Source organism: Heliangelus exortis, chromosome 9 (assembly GCF_036169615.1).
Source record: "Heliangelus exortis chromosome 9, bHelExo1.hap1, whole genome shotgun sequence".
Taxonomy (NCBI): Eukaryota; Metazoa; Chordata; class Aves; order Apodiformes; family Trochilidae; genus Heliangelus; species Heliangelus exortis.
The window spans coordinates 10,706,899-10,732,922 of record NC_092430.1 but is presented as its reverse complement, the minus strand read 5'-3'; the positions used below and the strand labels follow the sequence as shown (position 1 = coordinate 10,732,922).

General features: G+C 45.9%; 1 protein-coding gene across 7 annotated transcripts; it reads left to right on the top strand.

Annotated features, from left to right (window-relative positions):
• The first annotated feature begins 316 nt into the window (after nucleotides 1–316).
• SAP130 (Sin3A associated protein 130) lies at nucleotides 317–25,144 on the top strand. 7 transcript variants are annotated; one of them, XR_011727459.1, is made up of 22 exons: nucleotides 342–435; nucleotides 1,178–1,295; nucleotides 2,096–2,331; nucleotides 2,895–3,053; nucleotides 4,085–4,196; nucleotides 5,565–5,689; nucleotides 6,508–6,632; nucleotides 7,231–7,381; nucleotides 7,575–7,665; nucleotides 7,923–8,027; nucleotides 9,027–9,168; nucleotides 9,428–9,549; nucleotides 11,518–11,820; nucleotides 12,762–12,939; nucleotides 14,100–14,204; nucleotides 14,944–15,305; nucleotides 16,707–16,952; nucleotides 17,254–17,379; nucleotides 18,313–18,416; nucleotides 18,663–18,795; nucleotides 23,874–23,987; nucleotides 24,204–25,144. XR_011727459.1 is itself a non-coding variant. In XM_071752083.1 (21 exons), the coding sequence occupies exons 2-21, from the start codon at nucleotides 1,184–1,186 to the stop codon at nucleotides 24,360–24,362; spliced, it is 3,177 nt and encodes a 1,058-aa protein (XP_071608184.1). In that variant the 5' UTR covers nucleotides 317–435; nucleotides 1,178–1,183; the 3' UTR covers nucleotides 24,363–25,144. The 7 variants fall into 7 exon arrangements, 5 of the variants coding, with proteins under 5 accessions (XP_071608184.1, XP_071608186.1, XP_071608185.1 ...); XR_011727458.1 differs by having other exon boundaries at nucleotides 16,704–16,952; nucleotides 24,204–24,228; XM_071752083.1 differs by lacking the exon at nucleotides 18,663–18,795 and having other exon boundaries at nucleotides 317–435; nucleotides 12,765–12,939; nucleotides 16,704–16,952.
• The last annotated feature ends 880 nt before the right edge of the window (nucleotides 25,145–26,024 follow it).

The window sequence follows — 26,024 nt, the reverse complement described above, 5'->3', positions numbered from 1 at the left end:
GGGCCAGGCTCTCTCTACGTTCTCACAGCGTCCGACCGCGGGACACGGCAGGGTGCACACGGGTGCACGAACTCCCGCACCGGATCCCGGGGCTATGAGGCACCGCGCGCGCCGCCCGCCGCCATCCGGCCCCACCCCCGCCGCGTTCCCCTGGAAACCCCGGGGCTGAGGGCCAATCGCGAGCGCGGGCAGGGCCCCGCCCCTCCCGCCTCTCGCGAGATCTTTGCGGGGCGGAGCTTGCGCGCGGACTGCAGCTCCCAGCACCCCGCGGGGCGGCTCTGCCGCAGCCAATGGGGCGGGGAGGAACTGGGGAGGGGAGGGCGCGGAGAGGGAGGGGGGCGGTGCCGACCGGGCCCAATCCGCCGCGGGTAGCTACGGTGGCGGAAGAGGAGCTCGGTTCTGAGCGGCGGCTGCCGCCGGGGGCCCTTGGCACAGGTAACGCCGCAGACAGCACTCGCAGCACCGCCTCGCTCCGGCGGCCGAGGGTGGCTCTGGGCAAGTGCTGCGAACGACGAGCGGGGGCCGCCGCATCAGTGCGCGGCGACGGGAAGGAGCCCGCGCTCGGCGACAGTGCCGAGGACCGGTGCGAGCTGCTGAGGCGGCCGCGGAGAGGAGAGAGGGGCGGGACTCTGCGCGGCTGTGGGACCGCGACGGCGGGACCGGGAGGTGGCGGGCGGGTAGAGACGGGAGCAGGGCAGGGGAGAAGACAGGACAGGCGAGGAGACTGGGCCCGGGGAGAGCAGGGCAGTGCCAGGCACTTCGACCCGCACTCGGTGCCTGGAAGGGCGGCTCCGGGCATCGCCGCGCTCCCGGGAGCATCCGGGCCCTGCGGCCCCTCACGGCGGCACAGCAGGGCGGGCCCGGGCGGCACGGCCGGCCCCTATTGGCCAGCGCTACCCTCCTTTCCATTGGTTCGGCGCTTCGCGACGTCATTAGTACGGCTGCTTCTCACTGGCTGGGGAGGCCTGCGCTGGATTGGCCGTTCTGTCAGGGGCGAGCCTGATTGGCGCAGCTTTGCCCGTGCCGCTATCGCCGCGCCCAATAAGCGGGGCGGAAGCGAGGGCGGTGCCTGCCGGGGGAGTCGTCGCCCCCGCGGGGCGGGTGTCGGCGTGAGGGGGTTGCTCGTGTCGTGACGCTCCGTGACGCAACGCAACGTAACGCTTGGCGGTGCCCGCAGGCGGAGATGAGCTCCCAGCAGTTCCCGCGCTCCGGCGCGCCGCCCGCCGGCTTGGGAGCAGCCCCGCCGCCCGGCCCCACCAGCGGCTCCACCGGACTCCTCGCACCCACCGCCACAGGTAAGGGCCCGAGGATTGGGGTGGGAGCGGTGCCGCTGTCCGCGGCTTCGGGGATGGCGCAGGAACCGGGCGCTGGGTGGGAGGAGCGGGGCGGCCTCGGTCGTTGCTAGGTAGGAAGGGATGAAGATCTGTCCCGTTGCTGACTGACCAGCCGTTCCCGTGCCCGCGGCCCGCCCCCTGCGCCGTCACCTCGGAGGTGACGAGGGAGAGAGGGGAAGAGCGAGTCCCCTCGCCGGACACGGGCGCCTTGGCTGCTGTCCCTGCCGAGGCGGTCTGCAGGGTGCTGGAGGTGACCAGGGGCCGTGTCTGCAGGGGGTCTGTTCCTGTGTTCCAGCTGGGTGATGGGACATCCCCGTCCACTCCCACGTACTGGGACCTGTTCCTGCCCGTGGCAGGGGCTTAGAACTAGGTGGTCCTTAAGGTCCTTTCTAGCCAATACTGGTCTGTTTCTTCTGTTATTCTTTTTAGTACTGCCTGTATGATGTGGGACTTCATGGCAGTTACTTGGATAATTATGTATTTTTCACTTGAATGAAAAATTCATCTTTGATGAAGAAGGTGAAAAAGGTTTTTAGATAGACTTCTCAGAGCTGAGCCCAGGCTGCCTGGCATTACAAGGCCCATTGATTCTGAGGAGAAGCAGAAGCAGAAGCAGTGGCAGAGTCCCTAGGGCTTTTGTCATTGCAATAAGTTTAATTGTATAGGTGAATTTCTTCTATTTAGGCATTGCATCTCTGATCTGGTGGATTAACGCTTTCTACCTTTTTCCTCAGAGTTCCCTTTTTCTTTTTTTTCACTAGTGAGTGATGAATCGAGTCGCGACTCAGAAGTTGCTCCTAGAGAGCACATTGGCTCTGGTGGCTCCATACAACCTCGAGAGGAAAAGCAGGAACCAGTGGTGGTTCGGCCATATCCACAGGTTCAGATGTTGACCCAACACCACCCAGTCCAGTCTGGTGCCCCGGTGACAGTGACAGCTCCACCAGCACATTTGACTCCAGCTGTCCCACTTTCCTTTTCAGATGGACTGATGAAGGTAATAAGGAGGGTCACAATTCATTGAGGAAAAAATGCAATCTGTAGTACAAGTTAAGAGGGTTGAGCAAAACCAAATGACACCAAAAATGTCCCTGCTTTTGTTTCTTGAGCTTTCCCTGCATGCTTTTGCTGACCATCCACTGATACAGTGAGGACTCAAAAGTAGCATCATTTTTAAGAGGGGTGTTTTTTGCTTATCTCTGAAGAGGAGAGTGATGATGATCAGTTTCTGAAATCTTCCATTTTCTCTGCAGGATTGGGTGAGGATCTCAGATTAACTGTTAGTGTGCAGTGTCTGCAAGGGAATGTCACAGCCCTAACACGTTCCATTTACAACTGTATGTCAGAAACTCTGTAGGTCCTGTACAGAAGTACTTTGTCCCCTGTTAAAATGGAATAACTCTAAATGACCAGTATACTTCCTCTCGAAGTACTTAACCATGCTTATCCTTGCACAAAGCTGAATTTCTCTCTAGGGTTTGCCACTTGCCAGAATTATTTCTGCTTCAACACTGAAATCTCTTTTGGAGTTGCTTACATTTGTCTTTGTATTTCTTGTAGCCTCCCTTGAAGCCCACCATGCCCAGCCGGCCCATTGCTCCTGCACCACCCTCTACTCTGTCAGCACCCACAAAGGTTCCTGGGCAAGTTACTGTGACCATGGAAAGCAGCATACCACAGGCTCCAACAATTCCTGTGGCAACAATCAGTGGGCAACAGGTCTGTTGGGTTTTCTTCTGTTCCAGCTCACTGTGTGGTCAGATTAGTACTGATAGTGGTACAGCTGAGGTGGGCTCCACCAGCAAGAGACAGCAGACTTCCCTGGGCTATTGGATCAGTTCTGCTTTAAGCATTAAACCTCACCCTCAGTTACCACTGCTCTTTAGAGAGCTGCAGCTCTGTTGTCATGATGAGACTGGGGCTGGCTGGCTGTGAGAACACAACCATCCAAAAGCTGCTGGGTAGCTGGGTCTTGCTGACCAGTGCTCCAGTGTCACTTGGAGGTTTCTAGTTGAGGTGAAGTGTGGGGATTCATCACTGCAGTGTTCTAGAGCTCCCTGGGGCTCATCAGAAGGGGCTGGTTAACAGTTCATGGTTTTGCAGCGTAATCATGTTGAGCCACTAGTAACAAAATTTGAGAGGGCGGAGGGAGGTGTTTTAGAAATATTTTCCTCCTTAAATTTGAATCCAGATCCTGTCCTTATGATCTGAAACTAGTTTTCCAGAATGGTCATCGCTAAACCTCAAAAGTTTTAGGTGGTAAACAGCCTTTAGATGGATTTGAGTTGATTGACTAAGAGTGTGCAGCAGTTTCAGTGGGTTTTCATCTTTAATGTTCCTGGCAAGTCCAGAATGATAAGAAAATCAAATTAATTTTGCCAGGTTCCCACCATTCTCTCTGTCTTTCTGGAGAGGTGGGATGAATCTTTGCTTCAGAAGTCACTCAGAGCAGAAGGGCTGCCTCTGGTTGATGTGCAGGTAACTACTGCCTGACTGTTGCCCATGTGCCAGCCAGAAAATAGATCAGTGAAACAGATAAATGTTTGCATGTTCCACAGAGGATATCAGTAAGCTCTATAACTTGATCCAGCAAACACATCTGCCTCCTCCCTGTTCAACTATAATACATGAAAGCTTCATCCACCATACCTACAGAATATCTTCTCTGTGGGACTTAGACTCGGTAATAATGTGGCCATTAATTCTGTCAGCATTGCTTATTTTGGGGTTTGTTACTTCTTTAACATCAGGGGCATCCCAGTAACTTGCATCACATCATGGCTACCAATGTGCAGATGTCAATCATCAGAAGCAGTGCTCCTGGGCCTCCGTTACACATTGGAGCTTCTCACCTGCCCCGAGGTAAAAATCACCTCTAAAAATTCTCCTCAATTCTGCTGCTGCAGCTGCTGTGGCTGCTGGCATAAATAGGTGACTGCTGGCCTGTTAAGCATTAAGTTATCTTCAGCCATTGCGCACAGAACTGTGTGAGAGTGTTTAAAATGCTGGCAGATAGCAGCACATCTCTTATTTTAATTATGTGCTGTTAAAACAGGAATGCTTTTGGGAAAAAGATATACACTGGTATAGATTGACTTGACTTGCAAAATGTCATGTCTGTTCTTGGTAGCCAGCATCATTCACCTGTGGCAGTGGCACCTGAGCAGTGTTGAGTCGTATTCTTGTATCCATTTGTAAAAGGAGCACTTCTGCATTTTTGTGCTTGATAAGATGCTGCATTGTGTGCGTTAGAACTAGGTGGTTAATGCTGGTGCTAGCAACAGGTGCTCATCTCACAGAATGCAGCTTAGGAAATGGGAGAATGGCCCTTTAAAAGAAGCCCTGTGCTCAGGTTGGATTTCCAGTTCAACTTGAAACTGATCTGAATTCAAAGTAGCATTTATAGTTTTATTTCTTTTCATATTTGATGTTATTTGGGCATTCAAGAAAAATAAATTGATGTGAGCAAAGACCTAATCTTTTACTACAGTAGGTGGAAGGACTGTAGCTAAAGTAAAATGTAGTTTTCTGCACTTGATCCTTGTGGGACAGCAGCTGCAAATTTTAAACTGTCACAGTGCATGATTGGATTTTTTCTTCCTGCTTTTATGCTCTCAGGTAGAATATTGCCTTTCAAGGTAATAATTTCTATTATGGACATCTGCAGAAGCTATGCAGTCTACTCTATCAAATGATTTTGAGGCTATTTGCCTTTGATAGCTGTTTCTTTTGATGTGGAAACGGTCAACAGCAGACACATAAACAAAAGTCCTGTGCTGTTGTAGCTTTGAAATTTGGCTGGGAATTCTTTTTGTTTTGGTTTTCTTCTGCTGCACATCTATCTTGGAAACTTCATCAGGTGCAGGAAGATTATTGTTGATATCAAGTGACTCATTATCCCAGCAATCAAGCTATTTTAAAGTTTGAGTCTTACTCATGTCTTTGGAAAAGAAAAAGATTAGCTTTGCAACACAAGGTTGTTACACGGGAGTGAGAAGTATCAGTAAAGCCAATTCATTTAAAGTAATACCTCCCTTTCCCCACATAGTTCAGTCAACCTTACGTATAGTTGTTGCAAGCCTTGCTTTTAAACCAGTGTCAGCTGAGCTGCCAGACCTATGAAATGCATTCAAACTGAAGTACACTCCAGGTAACATCCAAGTTTGTCTCTGCAGCCGTGGTAGAGCCCCGTGAGTGCAGGGTATTTAATACACTTGGTTTGTTTCCCAGGTGCAGCAGCTGCTGCAGTGATGTCCAGTTCCAAAGTCACCACAGTCCTGAGACCTGCTTCTCAGCTGCCCAGCGCAGCCACTGCCCAGCCCGCCGTGCAGCACATCATCCACCAGCCCATCCAGGCAGGTACCAGCCAGGCAGCTCCTGGAAGCGCTGGCCACCGCCCCCCGTCTGGCCCCTCCTCCTGGCACTTCCCAGGAGTTGCGTATTTACTGGGCTGAGGCTGCTGCCATCTCCCTGCGAGTTCTGTTTCTTGGGTAACAGTTTCTAGCACAGTGGTGAAGTAACTGCATGAGTCCTGTGGTTTTATTTCCTTTGTAGATTTGGTGCTAGAAATTGGGGCTTTAAATGTCTCCAAAGTGCTCAAAAACTGGGGAGAGGGTTCTGTTTAGATATACTCAAGTTTTAAAGTCTGAAAGACCTGGTGTTATATGTTCATGTTGACTTATTCTTAAATACATACAGATGTAGAATTAAATCTCATTTTAATATGCTTCTGTATATCTTAGCTTATATAGACACACAGGGAGAAGATTGTAGGTATCATCTCCCTACAACAGTACTAGTAGTCAGTGTTAGAAAAAAGGGTTAAACATCTTTGTGCTTTTGGTTAGCTCCCCTTTGACTTCCTGTATATTTGGATTGGAGTGGCTTCTCATACTGAAGGGAGCTGATCCTTGTTTTTTATTTTCTGAAGAATTCCAAGGGGTCCGATCTTGTTAATTTTGTTGGTTACCAATTGCTGTGATGTGCATGCTTTGAAAACCAGGACAGGTCTGCTGAGGAACTTGCAGATCAATTCAGAAAGACTGAAAATGTCTTAGAATGCCAAAACTTAATGCTAAGATGTAGGAAAACCAGTTTCAACTAATTCCTAGTTACTCTCTAAGCAGCAGCAGCATTTGTTTTCTGAATGTGTCCCTCTGACTCATTTTTATAGTCTCGTCCTCCTGTGACAACTTCAAGCACTATTCCTCCAGCTGTGGTGGCTACTGTCTCAGCCACAAGAGCTCAGTCCCCTGTTATAACTACAACAGCAGCACATGCTACGGAGTCAACTCTCAGGTGAAGACACTTTGGAATCCAGAGTATTCTGACTTTACAGAGGCTGCAGGGGGGGAACACATACATGTGAAATATCCAGAGCTGGTTATCCTCTACATGTGGGATAATACCATAAAAAAATAGTAATGCTTGCACACTGCAAATGCTTTCAGTTTTGTGAATAATTTGCAGTACATGTGAATTGTTGCTCTGTGTTCTGAGAAACAAAGAGCTTAATGACTCAGTTGTGATCATCTGCTTCTGGAAAGCAGAGTGCCTCTCATATGAGCTTGTGGCTAATTCAGCCCATCTCTTTTAGGAAGACAGAGTAAAAAAAAAAAAATTACACATGAATGTTGAAGAGCATCCCTGTTGACAGTGTCTTTTATCAACTGATCCATGTTCTTGCCAAGTCTGCCCTCCCCCTTGGGTGGTTACAGAGGGTGAGAACAGCTGTGTATTTAAAGCAGCATAAGAAGCTTGACCATGTGTTTGATAGCAGTGCTGCTTTCAAAGAGAAGGAGACCAAGGCCTGATACGTGTACCAGCACCTTATCTTTCATATTGAGTGTCCAGGTGATTGCCTTCATAATTCATAATTATTTTAATTCCTCTCCAGTCGGCCCACCCTGTCCATCCAGCAGCACCCACCCTCTGCAGCCATCAGCATTCAGCGGCCTGCACAGCCCAGGGACACAGCTACTCGGATCACGCTGCCTTCCCACCCAGCCATAGGAACACAGAAGTCACAGCTCCACACCATGGCTCAGGTAAACTGTGAGAGGGGGGAAAAACCCGGTAGATCCCCCCCTTTTGTGTCTTTCTTGAGCACTAGGATTAAGTTTGTGGAAAAGAGTAAAGAACATTAATTTAGAACTTAATAAAGTCAAAGCAGCATGATTCCATATGGAATAAATATTTTAAATGTACAAGTCTTCTAAATGGAAGGTTTTCTTTTCCTAGAAAACCATTTTCAGTACTGGTACTCCAGTGGCAGCAGCAACAGTGGCACCTATTTTGGCTACGAATACAATTGCTTCAGCAACCACAGCTGGTGAGTATTTACAGTGCTATTTCTGTTGGGTTTTTTCTTGTTTTTTCTCTTTGATGATGGGACCTGATTACTTTTCAGTAATTACTTTTTTGTAGTAAAGGCTGCATTTGGAAGTGCATGAGCAGACTTAAGGAGAGAAATTGCTTGTTTCTTCAGGGAGCTTGTCTGAGCTGGGTGTTTTGTCCTCTTTATTTGGCTACATTGGTGTGATAAGGCTCTGTAGGACCATCTCGTATGTTTGTTTTCTTTTTCTTTAGGTTCTGTCTCTCACACCCAAGCGCCTACAAGCACCATTGTCACCATGACAATGCCTTCCCATTCTTCCCATGCTACAGCTGTCACAACCTCAAACATCCCAGTTGGTGAGTGATTTCAGTTTAAGAAGAGACTGTAAGCCTCAATTTCTGGTTTATGCTAGCAGTGTTTGTGCATCAAAATAAAATTAGCAGATTATGAAGGAGAAGATAAGCACTCTGAGCTAGGAGAAACTAATTAATGGGCCTATTGTGGCATAGTGTTTTTTAATACCATGACGGAACAGATGTTCTAGAAGGAGTAAGTAATAAAATAGCACATAACTGGAATTTTTATATGAACTTGGGCCTTTTGGCATTTCAGAACCCACGTTCTTTATACTAGAGTTGTAACTGCTTGATGATAGAGTATGGCTTTCATAGTTCATTTTGTAAGTTGCCTCCTGTGCTTCCTGAGGTGTAAGGTGTCCTTGTCAAGTTTGCTTAGTATGTTCATTTGGAGGTAAAACACTAGAAATCAGCCTGAGATGTTTCCTGTAGAACAGCATATGTTTCATTTTCTTCTTTTCTCTTTTCCTGCTGAAAAGAGAGGAAATTGTTCTTTTTAAATCTTGTAATATCTTTCCTTGACATAAATTTCCAAGGAGTGGAGTTGTATCTTGATATGTCAGTGTTTCCTGTAAGGCTTTTGTAGGTGTTTTCTTGGCCTCTATGTATATATATCTGCCTTGATCTGATTTTCCCTTAGCTTCTGTGAAGTTCTTGACAGCTGAAAGGATTGGACTGATTCTAAGAAAAAAAAATAAAATCACTTGAGCATTGGAGTAACATAATCTGTTAGCAAGTATAACTTCTGTATGCCTTTATAATGTCCTTCTGTTCTGGTTCAAATGGATGGAAAATGCTTTATTTCCCTTGTTTTTTCTTCCCATTGAGGATACCTTTCATCACTGTAGATAGGAAATCATCTGGGGACAGGGTAGCTTTTTATTTTGGGGGTGGGGACAGCAGCAGCAGGGTTTTTGCCAAGAGAATGACTCTTGCCTTTGCAGTATCTGCCAACTTTTCCTTTTACTGCTAACATAGGACATGTCTCTCTCTGTGCAGCTAAAGTGGTTCCTCAGCAAATCACACACACCTCTCCCCGGATCCAGTCTGATTACACAGCAGAGAGGAGTAATCTCATTCCCCTCTCCAGTCACCGGGCATCCCCAAACCCTGTAGCAATGGAAACCAGGAATGACAACAGGTGAGGAAACCACAGCTCTGTGAACAAAAGTGTGGGGGAAAAGGTTTTGAGTGCCTCACTGCTTCTCTAAGTTCTAATAATGTGTTTTACAAACCTGGGCTGGGGGCAATTTGGTATTTTTGAATTTATCATCAGAGTTGAGATACTTAATACCTTGTGACAGTTTAGATGACAACACTTGGGGAATGGCCCAAAAGCAGGGTTGAAGCTGAACTGTTGAAACGCTGTGCGTGACGTGTGCTCTCTCTGGTGCCTGTAGGCAGTCGGTGCCTGTCCAGTTCCAGTACTTCTTACCAACGTACCCGCCCTCTGCCTACCCTCTGACAGCACACACCTACACCCCCATCACTAGCTCCGTGTCCACCATCCGCCAGTACCCAGGTAGGACCAGCTTGGAGCTGGCTGACTTCCACCTGTCTTCAGTTGTTAGCTTATGGATAAGCAAGGGTGGTGGGAGGAGGAGCAGAGAGGCTTTTTGTGCTTGATTCTGGCAACTTGTCACAAAAAGTTGAGGGGAAGATTTGTGGGCAAAGGGTGCTGAACTACTTCAGAGGTAGTAAAGACAGCTAATGCATTTTCTCAGGAGTTTCACATTTGATATCTAAGGGTTTGCATTTCTTAAGGAAGTTGGGGTTTTTTTGTTTTTTTAATTACAGAAATCAAAATTGTTCAGGTCCTCCAAACTAAGCCAGCTCTTTTGTGTATTTCTGTTCTCTGGTATTCTGAGAAGCCCATTATAATCTCTTTCCATATGACTGTACAGTTTGAGAGAGAAATCTGAACCAAAAATGGAAAAAATAAGCTGCATTGGTAACTTTTGCATTAGTGTTCTAGTTAAAAGAATGGAGCAATTAATGTGCTTGAAAAGATGCAGTGATTTGCAGTCGAAAAGTCATGTATAATGTGAGCCCATGTAGTAACCAAAACTTCCATCGTTCTGTGACAAAAGTTGGAGTGTTCTTAGGTAAAACTTGAGTGTTTTAGGACTGACCTCTATATACGTGGTAATCTCCACAGTCCAAGCCTTGGGAATACCAATGATTTGGATTTTTGTCCATCTGTCTGCTGGCATCATGTTACCCTCACACAGTGTAGGGGGAATTTGGAAGGACTTGAAGGTGGCAAAGCCCATTTGCTGAATGGGAAGGTGTGCACAGGGAACTGGAGTTACTGGCGTCTGTTCTTTCTGTCAGTGAAAAGGTGCGAGTCCTGACTGTCATGTCAGGAGTTGAGGTGGTTTTGTAATGACTTAACGCCTTGCAAAAGGGACAGGTGAGCTGCTTCTGTGCCTCCTTGCACTTTGGCTGAAGGCTTTAAAGGAGAATGTGCAGGTGAGTGGTGGACCTTGGTGTTGGCAGCCATAGCTGAGGGGTGGTGACAAAACCCCTGATGGAACGTGGTTGTAGACTGTCAGGAGTTCCAGTTGTGTAGTGTACTGGGGTGTTGGTAGGCTCGTGCTCGCTTCTGGAAAAGCAGATGTAGGTTCTTCAGCAGGTGCTCATTGGCAGAGCCATTTGTCTTCTTTAATTGACTTGAAGTCATAGGTATTAATGCATACAGTATATCTGGAAAGATAGAATCATAGTTGCTCAGTGCCGTAAATTTAAATAAACGACCATCTTGGAACAGGTGGTTCACTAAGAACATAGCTTTGCCAGAAAAGAGTCCATGTTAATTTTAACTGTGGGATCCAGCCCATCACTGCAAGTGCCATCCCAAGTTGGGTAAGATTTACCCACCTTCACAACAGTTTGTTCACTTGTGCTAAGGAAAGATCTCTTTATGACTGTGTGGCTGGGGAGAGGCATAAGGAAGCAAGCCCTGGTTTAAAGTACTTGAGTACCTTACCTGGTTTAAGGACTTGAGTCCCCACTTGCTTTCCCTCAAAGATTTGGTGTTTAATTGGTGTATGATCAGCTCTGTGGAAAGACTGTCTTGTCAAAAGGGACAGCTTAAGCTTCTGATTTCTTTAAATTGTTTTTACGCAGGGAAAATGCAGTGTTGGTACTTGCAAGCATTGTAAAATAAGATGCTGAATGAAAAGAATACACAGCTTTCTGAGACTGGAAGCTGAGTGCAGAAATACAGTTTGAGTCTAACCAAAAGTGGACTTAGAATTGGTCTTTTCTCTCTTATTTTGAAATAGAAAAGTGAATGGAAATAAAGAGTAATGATTCATTCTTCTGGCAGAGAGCCAGAAGTGGTTCCTCCATTCTCAAATTTACTGCTGCAATAATCAGGCTGGCAAATTAATAGTTCAAAGCAAAACAGTGTTTGAGAGCAAATATTAGGAGTGGGAGGGGCAGGGAGGTGCTGGGGCATGACAAGGTGTCTGTATTATGCCCCCAGTCTCAGCCCAGGCGCCCAACTCGGCCATCACGGCGCAGACGGGTGTTGGCGTGGCCTCCACTGTCCACCTCAACCCCATGCAGCTGATGACAGTAGATGCCTCCCACGCCCGCCACATCCAGGGCATCCAGCCAGCACCAATCAGCGCCCAGGGCATCCAGCCAGCACCAATCAGCGCCCAGGGCATCCAGCCAGCACCAATCGGGACACAGGGACTCCACCCTGCGGCACCAATGGGGACACAGGGACTGCAGCCGGCACCAATCGGCACTCAGCAGCCACAGGCTGACACCAAGACCTCGGGTAAGAGCCACCGGCCGGGCCTGGAGCAGCTGAGCTCCTGTCCTGCACATCTGGCTCATTTCTTCCTTGTACCCCAGCAAGTGACCTCAGTGCAGTCTCAGGGCTCCAGCATTATTTTCCCACCATATTCTCCCACTGATTTTTTTTCACCTATTTCCTAATCTATTCTGGAGCATGTGGGTCGCCTTGCATGGGGTCACTGCAGTGGGAGAGACTGCTAGTGCTGGAGGATAAACAGCTCCCTGCAGTAAGGCCTTGTGGGAAAAGGAATTTGCTAGTAAGTTATGTTCTCTAAACTGTCCCAGCTACACATTAGATCACAACAGCAATGAAAATACGGGCAGGTACCTGATGGTAATCTGATCTTGGGCTCTAGAAACCATCTTCCATTAAAGATGATTGGTCTGATTGAACAGCCGTGGAAGAAACAGGATGTGGCAACAAAGAGAATGAGCTGTTGCAAAGCTGGCAGACATAGTGTGTGGTGACTTCCTGACTGTCCAAATGCTCTGTATCACTTGGTTGGCCAAACAGGCCTTGGCAGAAGGTCAGAACATGAACACAGCTGATGGCAGATACTTATATGTGGCATGTATTGCTGTGTAGGCTCTGCCAGGAGTGTTCTTCTGTTGTCCCAGTTGTGTTGGTGATCTCTCTAGTGATGTCTGCATTTTCCATTTCTTCTGGAAAAGATTATTTCCCTAGCAGCAGTTGTTAGGCAGGAGGTACTTTCCATCTTCCCTGATACAGTGATCAGATTGCATGTAGCAAAGGTGTTGCTTACAAAATAGTTGGAAAGCACTGTGGCTGGAGAGGGGGAGAGTCAGGGGAGCATGGTGCTCTGCAAACTCTTGCTTTGTCATCAGATTTCCTTAAGTAACTGCTGTTTTTTTCTCTCTGTATCTTGTTCTCTCTGCCATGTCAATGTCTGGCCTTCCCAGCAGTAGTCTTGGCAGATGGAGCCACCATTGTAGCCAATCCTATTAGCAATACGTTCAACACGGGTTCTGCAGCAACTACAGTTGTGCAAACCCACAGCCAGAGTGCCAGTGCCAGCACCCCAGCCCAGGGCTCCTCCCCGCGCCCCAGCATCCTCCGCAAGAAACCAACCACTGATGGGTGAGTAGAACTGAAGAGGAGGTGTGAGTGGCATTTCTCTGTTGTCCAGACTAAATGGCATAATTGCCATAAGGATAAGAAAAGTTCTAGCAGGTTGTTCAGTCAGCAGTGGTGATGAGTAACCTGCTGATCTCTTACTGTCGGTTATAAAATGATGACAGTTTTCTTCTTAACTCTTAAAGGGGACCTTTTGAGGGAAAGTGGATTTGAGGCTTTCTTGCTTAGTGTAATAAAAACCAAAGAGTTCATAATCTACTAAAATTAGAATTGTGTGATTTATATTGTGCTTTTCTTGGAATACGATGTGTATGAGTAGAAAGGATAGAATTAGTACCCTGCTGTGAAATCTGATTAGGAACAATTGAGGGAGTAACTTAAACTCTTAAAATATTTTATGCTATTTAATTTTAAATGCCTGAATAAAGAGGCAAGACACAGCCTTAGAATTAACAACACATTTTCTCCTGAGTAATGACTGAAAACATTCCTACAAAACTGAAATAGCATATTTTTCTACTTGAGTGGAAACCTTTTTTTAAGGCAGAGAAGCCACAGGCTGTAAAACTGAAACACAAATTAAAGGAGCAGAGGTAGATCACTGAAGAATGTTTCCGTTTGAGAGGCTGATTATTTTGGACACCAGCTTGACTTCCAGCCCCAAGTCTCTGAAATACTTTTCTGTATTCAGCCCTATGCTGCCTGACATCCGCACTCAGGGCCTGGAATCTTGGAGTCAGGCTTTGACATGGTCTGGTCCAGCCAAACACAGCAGATGCCTGCCTGGGCACTGCTGAGTAACAGATGATTTGCTCGATCTTGAAGTAGCAGCAAAGGACTGTGGCATCATGGCCAGACCTCCCTCTGCCCACTGTTGGAGCCTGGTGGCTGTAGTTAAGGTGCTTTGACTGGCAGGATGAAAGTAAAGCTGGTATTCATGGAGAACTCCCAAATGGGGGTGAGACTAGACCAGAGCAAATCTTTTATCTTTAAAGACAGTAAAACATCCCAACTAATTGGGAATGTAAAACGAGACTGTGTAGTGCATCAGTTGTAGTGAATACAGCTGAGGCTGCAGTCCTGGTTTGGCAAGAGAGGTTTGATTTCCTTTGCTCTGGGTGGTGTTTGGAGGTGGGATTCTGAGATCCATCTTTCCTTTACAGGCTGGCTGTCCGGAAAAGCTTAATTCCACCTCAGCCACCTGAAGTAGCCAGTACGCGTGTTGAGAGTACGATGCGAAGCACGTCTGGATCACCAAGGCCTGCTGGGTAAGGCTTCAGAAAGCAGCAAACTATCATAATTTATTAATTGTATTTGTTGGTCTTCTTTTCTTTGACTGTTGGAAGATTTTTCCTTTCCTTTGGGAAGCTTCGATCTATTTTGGGTTTGTCAGCATGACAACTCTGAACAGAGATGACTACTTGTGCTGTTGTAAAGCTGAGGCAACTGTCCTCTAAAAGATGTAGATATGAGCTTTCATGGAAACAAACAAGAGCCCTCTGCTCTTGTAAAGGATGGGCCTCAAAATTTTCTACAATAGTACTGGGAAAGTAATGCTGAAAAAAGGTAAATGGAGCTTCTGCCTTGCTTCGGTTGAGCTCCATGGCTTTACAGTTTATTGTTTCATAACTTAGCCAGACCAGGAGCTCTTGCAAGGAGGGGATGGGGCAGTACAGCTTTGGGTAAAAGTTCCTCAGCTGCAGTGTGACACTCTCTTGGTCCTTTTACAAGTATTTTGGAACTATCTGGAATTAATAATGAGATTCGCTTGTTCCAGTGAGTGTAAGAAAAGAGCATCTCTAATAAGTAAAAAGGATTGGAAAGCAAGTGGAAGAGGAAACAACTGAGGAGATACCTGTTGTTAAACACCTCACTGAGCCAAGTGCTACTTGTGGGTGCAGGACAGACTGAATAGCCTGGACCCCACTAGGCTCACTCAAGTTGTGCAAGGTGGTTGTGTCTGAGATGCTGTCAACTTCAGTTTCTCTTTCTTTTTTTATGTTACAGTACCAAACCAAAACCTGAAATTCATGTGTCCATGGCCACTCCAGTGACTATGTCGATGGAAGCAGTGTCTAACCAAGGTGGTGAGCAGCCCACCGTTGCAGTCCCCCCTACCTCCCAGCAGCCTCCCTCTGCCATTCCAACCATCATTGCAGCAGCCAGTCCCACTTCACAGCCTGCAGCAGCTCTCTCCACCATTCCAGGAGCTGTCCCGGCCGCTCCACCAACTTCTACCACAATTGTGGCCGCACCTGCCCCTCCATCCACCATGAGTGGGGCCCTGTCAGCAGTGCTGGGTCCTGCAGTGCCAGAGATAAAAATCAAAGAGGAAGTGGAGCCTATGGACATCATGCGACCAGTATCTGGTAGGTGGTAATCATCAGGTTTACTTTTGTTGTTGAGACAGTGTAGAAATTAGGAGGATTTCAACACTTTCATCCTGAATATGAAATTGCATCCCTTTCATGGTAGCACAGAAGACCAGGCAAAGGGTTCCCATATGCCTTATGAGTCACCAAGGCCTTCTTTGCTTTCTCCCATATCCTTTATGAAGTCACTTGCTCTTGTGACTTTGTTCGTGTTCACATGATCCAACTCCAAAGAGTCTGTGTGAATTCCTTGCTTAAAACACTCAAGCTCAGCAGCAGTACCAACATACTATGAATCACTACAGTTAATTCCAGTTTTCTCACAAATCCAACTGCTCAGATCCAAGGGCCTTTCTTCTATGTAAAGAATTAGTGATCAGAGGAGGACTCCATGTGGCCTTCCTATGATTCATGGATATTTTTCTCTAGAACATTCTAAAATACTCATATTGCCTTACTCACCCAGCTTGCCTATAGTTGCTGTCTGCTGGTATGATCAGTAGAGTCCAGATCTGTGTGGCTCCTGGGTCAGGCACTACACTGTGGCAGATATACATACACCTCTTGCCTTCACGGTTATGTGGTGTCAAAGTTCTGCTCTGATTGTTGCCTTCATCACTTTCCTTAAAGCTGCATGTAGTTCTGTGGTAGAAGAAGCTGCTTGCTAGGGATATCTCCGGAGCATGGGCAGGTAGCCATAATGCCTTCAGCATTCTTTTGTGTCTTACCAGCAGCTGAGGATATGCCAGTTTGTCAAGAGATCCCATCCAGGTCTCAGTTCTGTTGCAGCCTTAGTCATGGCTGGTTGAACTTTTCCCTCTGAAAGCCAAGGACTTTCCTTCAGCTCCCTGCTGCTGTGCTGCCCACTTCCAGAGGGTGTTGGCTGGGGCAGTGACCTGCTGGTGTGGTGCTGTAAACCTGCCAGGACAAGCAGGCTCTTCCAGGGAGCACTGCAGCCAACAGACTGCATGGGGCTCTCTGCTTGCATTTCAGAGAGAGAGGGGACTTGCTATTGACTGTCATCTGTGCTGGACGTACAAAGAGATCTTTTTTCACAGTAGCACAAGGCGTGTGTTAGGCTGGGTTCCTCTTTGTGGCATTCACCTAACACGAGCTTTGAATATGAAGGAACTGAGGGACAGTTGTCTCTGCTCTAATTTTGTATGCGCTTTTAGATGAGACATTAAAGATCTTAGGGTATAGGCCTGTCCTAGCAGCTGCTGCTGGCTTAACATATGTCTTCTGCATACGTGGAGCTGAAATGCATGTGCAGTGGAGTCCATGGTCCTCATAATGCACTGAAATAGCAATTGCTCTTGGAGCAGTGTTCAGACAATGCTAGTGTGTTACTTTATACCCATGCTTTGGGTTTTTTTCCTCTGTCCTTCCTCTCAGCAGTCCCTCCACTGACTACAAGTACTGTGTCTCCATCGTTGGCATTGCTGGCCAACAACCTTTCAATGCCTCCGAGTGATTTGCCACCTGGTGCCTCCCCGAGGAAGAAACCCCGTAAGCAGCAGCATGTCATCTCCACAGAGGAAGGGGACATGATGGAGACAAACAGCACCGATGATGAGAAATCCACTGCCAAGAGTTTGCTGGTGAAGGCAGAGAAGCGCAAGTCTCCCCCAAAGGAGTATATAGGTAATGTCATCTCTCGTGCCTTTTGTCCTGTTCAGAGGCCTGTCTTTCTGCTTCCTCTGTTCCTTGGAAAAGGTGCTCTGTCATTCTCCTGCTTTGAAAATAGAAATAATACAGAATCCAAGTATTTGGTTTCTCAGCACTTTCTGTGCTTTTGGGAGAAATGACCTTTCTTGACACACAGAGCATCATTTTGTGTGAGGTGGTGATAACTGGTCTTCTGTTGGAGTTCTGGTGTCGTGCTGATCTCTGTTTATCTTCTTGATGATGATGGTAACAGGCTTCTTCCTGGCTCCTTTTCTAGATGAAGAAGGTGTGAGATACGTCCCCGTGCGTCCGAGGCCGCCCATCACGTTGCTCCGTCACTACCGCAATCCCTGGAAAGCTGCCTACCACCACTTCCAGAGATACAGCGATGTCCGGGTGAAAGGTCCGTCTGCCTCTTGGAGTTACATGGTTTCCTTGACCTGGGATGAACTGCTCCAGGTGTCTGAGGAGCCCCCTTGGCTAGCTGGTGCTGAGAGGCAATCCCACAAAAAGGTTTTGAGTGCAGTGTTGAAAATGAGGGTTGGTCAAGAAGCTGATGACTTCCATTAGCTGGATGTTGCCTAAATCTCTTTCAGACTCAAGCTGAAGGAGGAGAAAAGGGACACTACAGAAAATCAGCTATTACTTTGTAAAAGAATAAATCTTACTGTTATTGAGAAATGTCTTTACACACAGCAATAGAAGATTACTGAGACAGTAATCCTACAGAAGTGAATGGGCACTTCACACACAGCCAAACCAGCTGTGGCCATATGCTGTGGTTTGGTTTTCTGGTTTTCTTACTACCTAACAAACTGGACAGTTGAATCACAAACATTCTAGATCTAGTGTAACAAGGTTTTTCAGCTCACAAGAGGGCTTTTAAATAATGGGCTTTTTTCTAATATGATAAAAATAGAGATCAGATACTGGGTTTCTTAGGAATTTTAGTTAATATCTTAAAATTTTTAAGTAAGTTGGGTATTTGCAGCTGTCTAAATACAGCAAGGAGGGAGGAGATACTTACTCAGTGGTAAGGGACGGACCTGTAACTTTTTCATGCAGGGTGTTGAAGCTTTGAGTGCTACAATTTTAAATGGAGGGGAAAAAACAGTATATAATTTTTCTTAAAATACAGATAACCAATCAATAAGTGAGAGCAGTGGCCAGACATGTGACAGATGGGTAGCCCTTTTCCTATGTAATGGAAAACATTCTTCACTGTCATTTATTAGGATGTATGGAGAGACAAAGCTGGTTACGGTTTTGTTTGAGAAGAGAGGCCTGGCAGACTCCCAAAATGTGAATAACCTGAATTTGTGTTTCCTGGTGACAGAAGAGAAGAAGGCCATGCTGCAGGAGATTGCCAACCAGAAGGGTGTATCCTGTCGTGCTCAAGGGTGGAAGGTCCATCTCTGTGCAGCGCAGCTACTACAGCTGGTAGGTTGATGGGGCTTGGCAGCTTCCTGCAGCGCGGGGGAACACGGAGTCGTGTAAGACAGGAGGATGCTTTTACAAACTGAGTACATGGTCATCTGACACTGGGATCTCATAAAGGACCTGGCATGTCGTGCCCAAAGGGAGTGGGACGCGCTTTCCCCTTTTTCAGGAATGTGGCATAAGTGGCTTGGAAACGTGAGAGTGTTGGTTTTGATCCAGACATAAGAGCTGATGTATTTTGTACAGATTATCAAAATTGGCAACTCCCTCCTGCTGATGCACAGGTCTGAAGAAGCGTCTGTTTGGGATGGTGTGGCTGATCTGAGGAGGCAGCACTGATCCTCATTCCTGGATGCTTCTGTTTCAGGTTGGGGGTGAGGTAGGTGCTCTGCATTCTAGCACCAAACTCCCCAAAACCTCTGCATTCCTGGAATAGTACTATGAAACATAAAGGAAGCAGTTCCGGCTAGGATCCATGTTTGTTCAGAAGTGGAGCAGTCCTGTAAATAGGATGATAGTAACTATGATAGTGCCACGTTCCACACTAGAAGCTTCATCTTCTGAATTCTTGACACGAGTATCTGTTTTGCTGATTGCATATGTTCCCATCATCCAAATCCACAGTTGCTGTTGCAATGAGGATTTGGAGAGCCCTTCCTAGCAAGTGGGAAAATCCTAATGCAGTGCATCCACCCGTAGGTGAGGCATCCAAAGTTGCTGCAAGAGGGTCCAGCCTTATATAATTAAAAAACCCAGCAAATCAGAATGACTTGCATATTTTGCTATGCAGAACTATCTGGTTTATCCCCTCCCAACCAACCAGGACCAAGACTTGGCCAGAGTCCAGGGCCTGGGTGGTAGGTAGGGTTTCCTAAAATATTGTCTCCAGACATCAAGTCAGCACAAACAATATTTTGGGTGGTTAGTTGCTGGCATCAGCATTCTGATACAAACGTTAGCTGCTGGCATCAGCATGATTATTGTTATAACCCAGCACAATACCCACTGATACAAGGTTATTAGTAAAAAAGACAGGATTCATCTGTAGATCAACTCTGGCTTGGGCCTTAGCACTACAATGGGTCCTTTGACCTATAGTTGAATCATGGCTGTGAAACCATTTCTGGGGTTAATTTGGGCCTAAAAGCCACATAGAGAGACATTTAGCCTTCGTTCATCACTTGATGTCTTGTCCAAGGGTTGCAGTCCTCAGTCCAAAATCCTATTCCTTCACATACATCACTTTGTGTGCTGATCCACCATCCAGGTGGCACCAGCTGGGCTATGCAAGGCCAACCCTCAAATCCACTTGTGTTTCCACAGATCCAGCAGTTGCTGAGATTGAATATTCCTGCTGCAGTTTCTCCTATAGACAAAAAACTGTTTTCCCAATTAGCAATTGATGGATAAGAGATATGATACTTATTGATAATAATAGTCTCATCATCCTTAGTTCTTCTGTTCCTTCACAATGATCCGGTCCTTCATATCAAGTGATGTGGATAATACCCCTTCCCAAACAGACCATTAGAGCACACAGGTAGATGCAGTTGTGTAGGACCCATAAGACAAAAAGTCTTCACCATCCAGTTACTCTTGCAAATAATATTCTGTTCCAGGGACATATTCCCTTTGTTGTTGCCCAGATTTCATAACCAGAATGGTGTTGTCTTTCCCCATGGCTATTACTTCAGCTGGTTCAGGGGGGCCATCCAGCCTTTGGAACCAGACCTTTGCTTCATTATTCAGTTCTTTTGATCCAAGCCCCTTATTTCCATGGACTGTAGTGGCTGGGGGTGGATCCCCTTTTAATACAGCTGCTTGTAAAACTAACAGCATCAACAATTGTGTTACTTTGTCACAGAGTTGGATCATCAAATCCTGCTCACTGTTATTCAACAGGATTATTTTAATTTCACTTTGATAATCTGCATCAATTACTCTTTCCATGACATGAACACTTTTCAGGGCTAGGCTCGAGCAAGCTGTTATTAGTCCAAAATGTCTGTCAGGAATTTGAGTTCCTATACCAGTATCTATAACTCTTACCTGTTTTGGATTTACCTTTGTCAATTTTAACACACAAAGATCTCGCCCTGCAGGCTCTGGAGTGGCCCAATAAGGGGCCATGGCACCTGGGACAACTTTCCAGTATGTTAAAGTCTCCCTTACTGTCAGAGGTGTTATTTGCAGATTAGGTATAGTCATACACATTAAGTGGGTTTAACATGCTAATAATTGTGCCTCAAAAGGAGTATAATTTCTTCCTGCCTCTGACAGCTTTCTTCCTCAAAAGCCTAAAAATATTTTTCTTTCCTTGCCTCTGTCACAGGCTCCAGTTGGTGTGTGTCATTTACTGACATTTTGCTCCACTTCTCCTTACAGAGGCCATAAATTTAAAGCCTTTTGAATGTCTTCTTTCACTAACTCAAAAGCAGCTTGTTGTTCATTTCCCCATTCAAATGCATATTTTTTTCTTGTTACTTTATACAGAGGTGCCAAAATTTGTCCTGGATGGGGAATATGTTGTCTCCAGAATCCAAACAGCCCAGTAAATCTTTGGGCTTGCTTTTTATTTTACAGTACAGCAAAATGAAAAAATTTTCTATTGGGCTTCAGGTAATATTTCCCAATGGCCATAATACCACTGAATTCCCAGAATCTTCACCATCTGAGATGGTCCTTGAATTTTTGCAGGGTTGGTTTCCCAACCTTTCTTCTTCATCTTATCTATTACGATTTCAAGAAGTTGTTGCACTTCTCTTCATCATTTCCATGCATCAAAATATCATCTATAAAGCGACTTATTTGTATGTGAGGAGGCAATTGTATTTCATTGAAGTGTTCAGCTGCAACTCTGTGGCAAACTTTTGGGCTGTGCAACCACCCATGAGGTAACCTGGTGAACATCTATTGCTGTCCCTGCCACAAATTGGTCCCAATGCTCTTCCGCAACTGGGATAGTAAAAAATGCATTAGCCAAATCTATTACAGCATACCAAGTTCCTGGATCTTTCTGAACCTTTTCTATTAAAATGACAGTGTCTGTCACTGCCGCTGTGAGGAGTGGTGTTTGCTTATTTATTTCCCTAAAATCCACCCTCGTTCTCCAGGACCCATCACTCTTCTTAACGGGCCATACCAGATTGTTCCAAGACGTAGTAGTCTGCTTTAAACCTCATGCATCTAATAAATCTTTGTCTGAGATCTCTTCATATCCTCCTGGAATTCTGTATTGCTTCATTGTGAGTAATTGGGTTGCAGCTGGGATCTTTACAGGAGGCATTTTTACTTTACCAACCATAACAGGTCTAGCACTGATACAGAGTTTGACCCCAAACTGATACTGACTGTCAGAAAGATGTAAAGTCAGTCCTTTCAAAATGTCTATGCCAATTCTATATTCAGGAATTTGAACAACCATTACTGAATACAGTCACTTTGGGAGGTTCCCCATTTCATTTCTATTTGTGTTTGCACTGCTTCAGTTTGTTTTCATCCTAACCCAGTAATAATTACAATTAGGGTTGCCCCTTCCACTCTTTTGGGTTTCCAAATATTAAGGAGGCTTCTGCTTCAGTGTCAATCAGGGCATTTACAGTTTGTGGGGACCAGTTGTTCCAGAAAATTTTAAGCTCTCTGTGGGGCTGCTGGTTCTTTCATTCTCTCTATGCAATCTCGCTGGGCAGATGCATCCCAATTGTTCTCTGTAGGATACATCCCTGAGCAGCCATAGCTAACAAATTAACATCCCATGGGTTGCTGTGAAATGCATCTTGCACAAAAGGATCTGAACTGAGAGTCAAAAAAACGTTTTGGATTCTCCTGCATCTAAGAGTATCCCTGTAGCCCCCTGATCATACAAGTGCACCATCCAAGAGAGCAGGGATGCCCCTGTTCTCTGTTTAAATCTCTCAGTGACACCAGGTACTTCATGCTGAGTAAAATCCTCTATTACATCCTACCTCACAAGTTGCCCATTAGTAGGGTCTTGCTCCATCCTTCACCCCAACACAGGTTTTATCTCTGTAAGTTCCTCTGTGGAACTGGCCTAATCAGAATCCATTGAGTCCCAGATGTCACCATCCCATTTCTCTGGATCCCCCTGCACTCCTGCCTTCACAGTCACTGCATTCACTTTCTTATGATTCACTTTCCCTCTCCTTTTCTTATACTGTGCTACTTCCACTGCAGCTTTCTCTGCCACTGTCCAATAAGTATCCAGTGTACAACTTAATTCTAGCATTGCAACATCACTATTTGATTCTGCAAATCACAGATCTGTCATTCCATCTGGGAATGCTCTACCAACAGTCTCTTTCCTCTGATGTTGTTTCGACTGTATGCAGTCAATAAAATCCATCCTCATTTGCCTAAATTTGTAGACACCTTTTTCATACAATTTAGAATGTCCAATGGTTTGGCTCCCTTCAGCTTTCTCTCCTATTTCTCATATGGTTCTCCAACCTTAGCCCACTCCTGGGCCAGCAAACTATAGGGTCTTCCCACCTGGGAACATTGGGTAGAATTGACTCATTGCCTTTAACTTTAAATAGTGGCGTTTTTATCGTATCCCACTTCTGACACCAATTTATGTTTTACTGATTGAGGATGGTAATGAAACCTGGACACCAAAGTGAAAAGAGTTGATGTGTTTTACTGGCTATAGCTAAATAATACAACCAAATAAGAAAAATACAGACCAAAGTACCTAAGGCAGGCAGATAGAAAATGTACAGGGTAATGCATCAAATCATTACTACATAAAAGAAAGGACAGTGATTAAGAGAGATCCATCACCATCCATATGCACCACCACTTGCATATGTTCCCATCATCTAAATCCACAGTTGCTGTTGCAATGAGGATTTGGAGAGCCCTTCCTAGCAAGTGGGAAAATCCTATTCAGTGCATCCACCCGTAGGTGAGGCATCCAAAGTTGCTGCAAGAGGGTCCAGCCTTATATAACTAAAAAAACCCAGCAAATCAGAATGACTTGCATATTTTGCTATGCAGAACTATCTGGTTTATCCCCTCCCAACCAACCAGGACCAAGACTTGGCCAGAGTCCAGGGCCTGGGTGGTAGGTAGGGTTTCCTAAAATATTGTCTCCAGACATCAAGTCAGCACAAACAATATTTTGGGTGGTTAGTTGCTGGCATCAGCATTCTGATACAAACGTTAGCTGCTGGCATCAGCATGATTATTGTTATAACCCAGCACAATACCCACTGATACAAGGTTATTAGTAAAAAAGACAGGATTCATCTGTAGATCAACTCTGGTTTGGGCCTGTTGTCCAAGCCTTAGCACTACAGCAGTGGAGAGGAAAACAGATTTATCACCTTCCCTGTGTAGGGGAATGGATTGTCATCTTCTCTGTGTAGCTTTCTTAATGTGGGCAAATGCTCTCTGGCCCAGTGGTGAACCCCCTCATGAAGTGCTTATGTCTTCTAGACCAACCTGGAGCATGATGTGTACGAGAGACTCACAGCCCTGCAGGAGGGACTCATCCCTAAAAAAAAGGCAGCGACCGATGATGATTTGCACCGAATCAATGAGCTGATACAGGTGGGTTCCTGGGGCCTCTCGACCCACCCAAGGTTCTTTACCCTTAATTACAGAATATTCTGCTGCCACTCGTAAGAGCTGACGGTGGCTGTAAACCCCCCCACATTGGCACTGTCCCTGTTTCCATTGTCCCCAGTGTTGGGGTGTGTTAGGAAGAGGCACAGTGGTTGCTTAGACTGGATGGTGGCTGCTGGTGATGACAGTGTTTCCTTGCAGGGGAACATGCAGAGGTGTAAACTGGTGATGGATCAAATCAATGAGGCTCGAGACTCCATGCTGAAGGTCTTGGATCACAAGGACCGTGTTTTGAAGCTTCTAAACAAGAATGGAACTGTCAAGAAAGTATCCAAATTAAAGCGAAAGGAGAAGGTCTAAATCTAGAATGATGACTGGAAGGGGAGAAAGTGAACAGAATGGAGTGGAAGCTTCTTGTAGTTTGGGTTTATTTCTAAGCAGAGCATCTGAATAAAAAAGGATGAGTTTAGGGAACAGTTAACAACACCATGGGCATGGGAAGCCCAGTGACCTGGAGGGGTTGTCACTGATCTCTCATAATGAACAAAGATTTCTCTCAGGCTCATCCGTTTTAAAGTCTTTCCAGTCCCATTTGTTTAACCCTCCCGATGTGTCAGTGCCTACTAATTGGAACTAGTGATGCAATGTGTGGCAGACAGTGCTCTTATTCTGTTCTGCAACTTAGGGGTAAGGTGTGTGGACACCTGTGAGGCAGGAGGTTCTGCAGGGCCACCAGGAGGCTGATGTACAGGTTTCGACCTAGAGAGCAGCTGTGCTTCAAAGCACCAAAAATGACACCACTTTCAGTTACCCCATTTGGTTCTTGTTCTGACCCTCCAGTGTCTGCAGTAGCCTTCTTAAACCAGTGCCACTGCACCAGATCTGCCATGTTCAGAATCTCTAATGGCTCAGAAGTCCTAGCTGTCAAGTTATAAAAAGGAGAAAAAAAAAGGGGGGGCGGGGGGAAATAATTTCAGTGATGTTGTAGTGTCTTTGTGTGTGTCTATGTTGGTGCTCTGGGATCCTTGTTCTCAAGTACCTCCTGCAGCAGAGGACTTCCTGTAGCTGGTGTAACGTTAATTGTTAATTACCACATACATCCTGAATACATTAATAAAGGACTTGGAGGTTTTTGTATGTGAGCAGTTTGTACACTTTTGTATTAGTGAAAACTTTTCAACCTGAAAACTGACAAAAAAAACCCAATCTTGAAAGAAGCCTTTTGGGTAGCAGTAAGAGGATGCTGGGAAGCAGCAGTCAGCCTCTTGTGCTGTGAAGGGAAGAGTAAATTGATTCAGGATTGCGCCCCACGCCTCTGTGTATTTAACCTTAACTTTTCAGAAGACTGCCAGATCGTTTTATTTTTAGTCTTTGCAGCAGGAGACTTCAGTTTCATGAAATAATTCTGTTTCAAGCATACTTTTTTCCCTTGTGTTGTTACAGGGCTGGTATCTTTATTCAGAGAAGAGTTATCTTCTAGGAAGTTAGGTTAGATAAAATGGGTATGTAGTTAAAAAATCAGAAGTAATCAGAGAAGGAAGTATAAGTTCGTGTTCACACTGTTGTGTTTTTAACACATGCAAATTCAACCTGAGTTTTGTCTGAATGGAAGTTTACATATTAGCTTGATTTTACTTTTTAAAATAAAAATTTTAAGATACAATTCTAGTATAACGACAGAATAACTTTGTCAATGGGAAAGTTACGATAAGTATTAGGTCATTTCCTCGGCTAGAAAATCAAAATATCCGGTTTTACCAGCCCGGCAGGAGCACGGGCCTGTGCACACCTGAGCGCTGAAATGCGGGAGCCTGGCGAGGCGCCAACTGAAGTGAGAGAGACCAGACCTGGGGGGGCGGGACTCAGACCCCCTTTAGAAGTAGCTCTTGTTCCGGCGCAGCTGCGGCACTGGAAGGCCCGTGACACCTCAGAGTACCAGGACCTGCTCGGCCGCCGGGGCTCTTCCTACCGCTGTCTGTAGAGAAACCCTGAGGCGACGCCCGTCCCGTCCCGTCCCGTCCC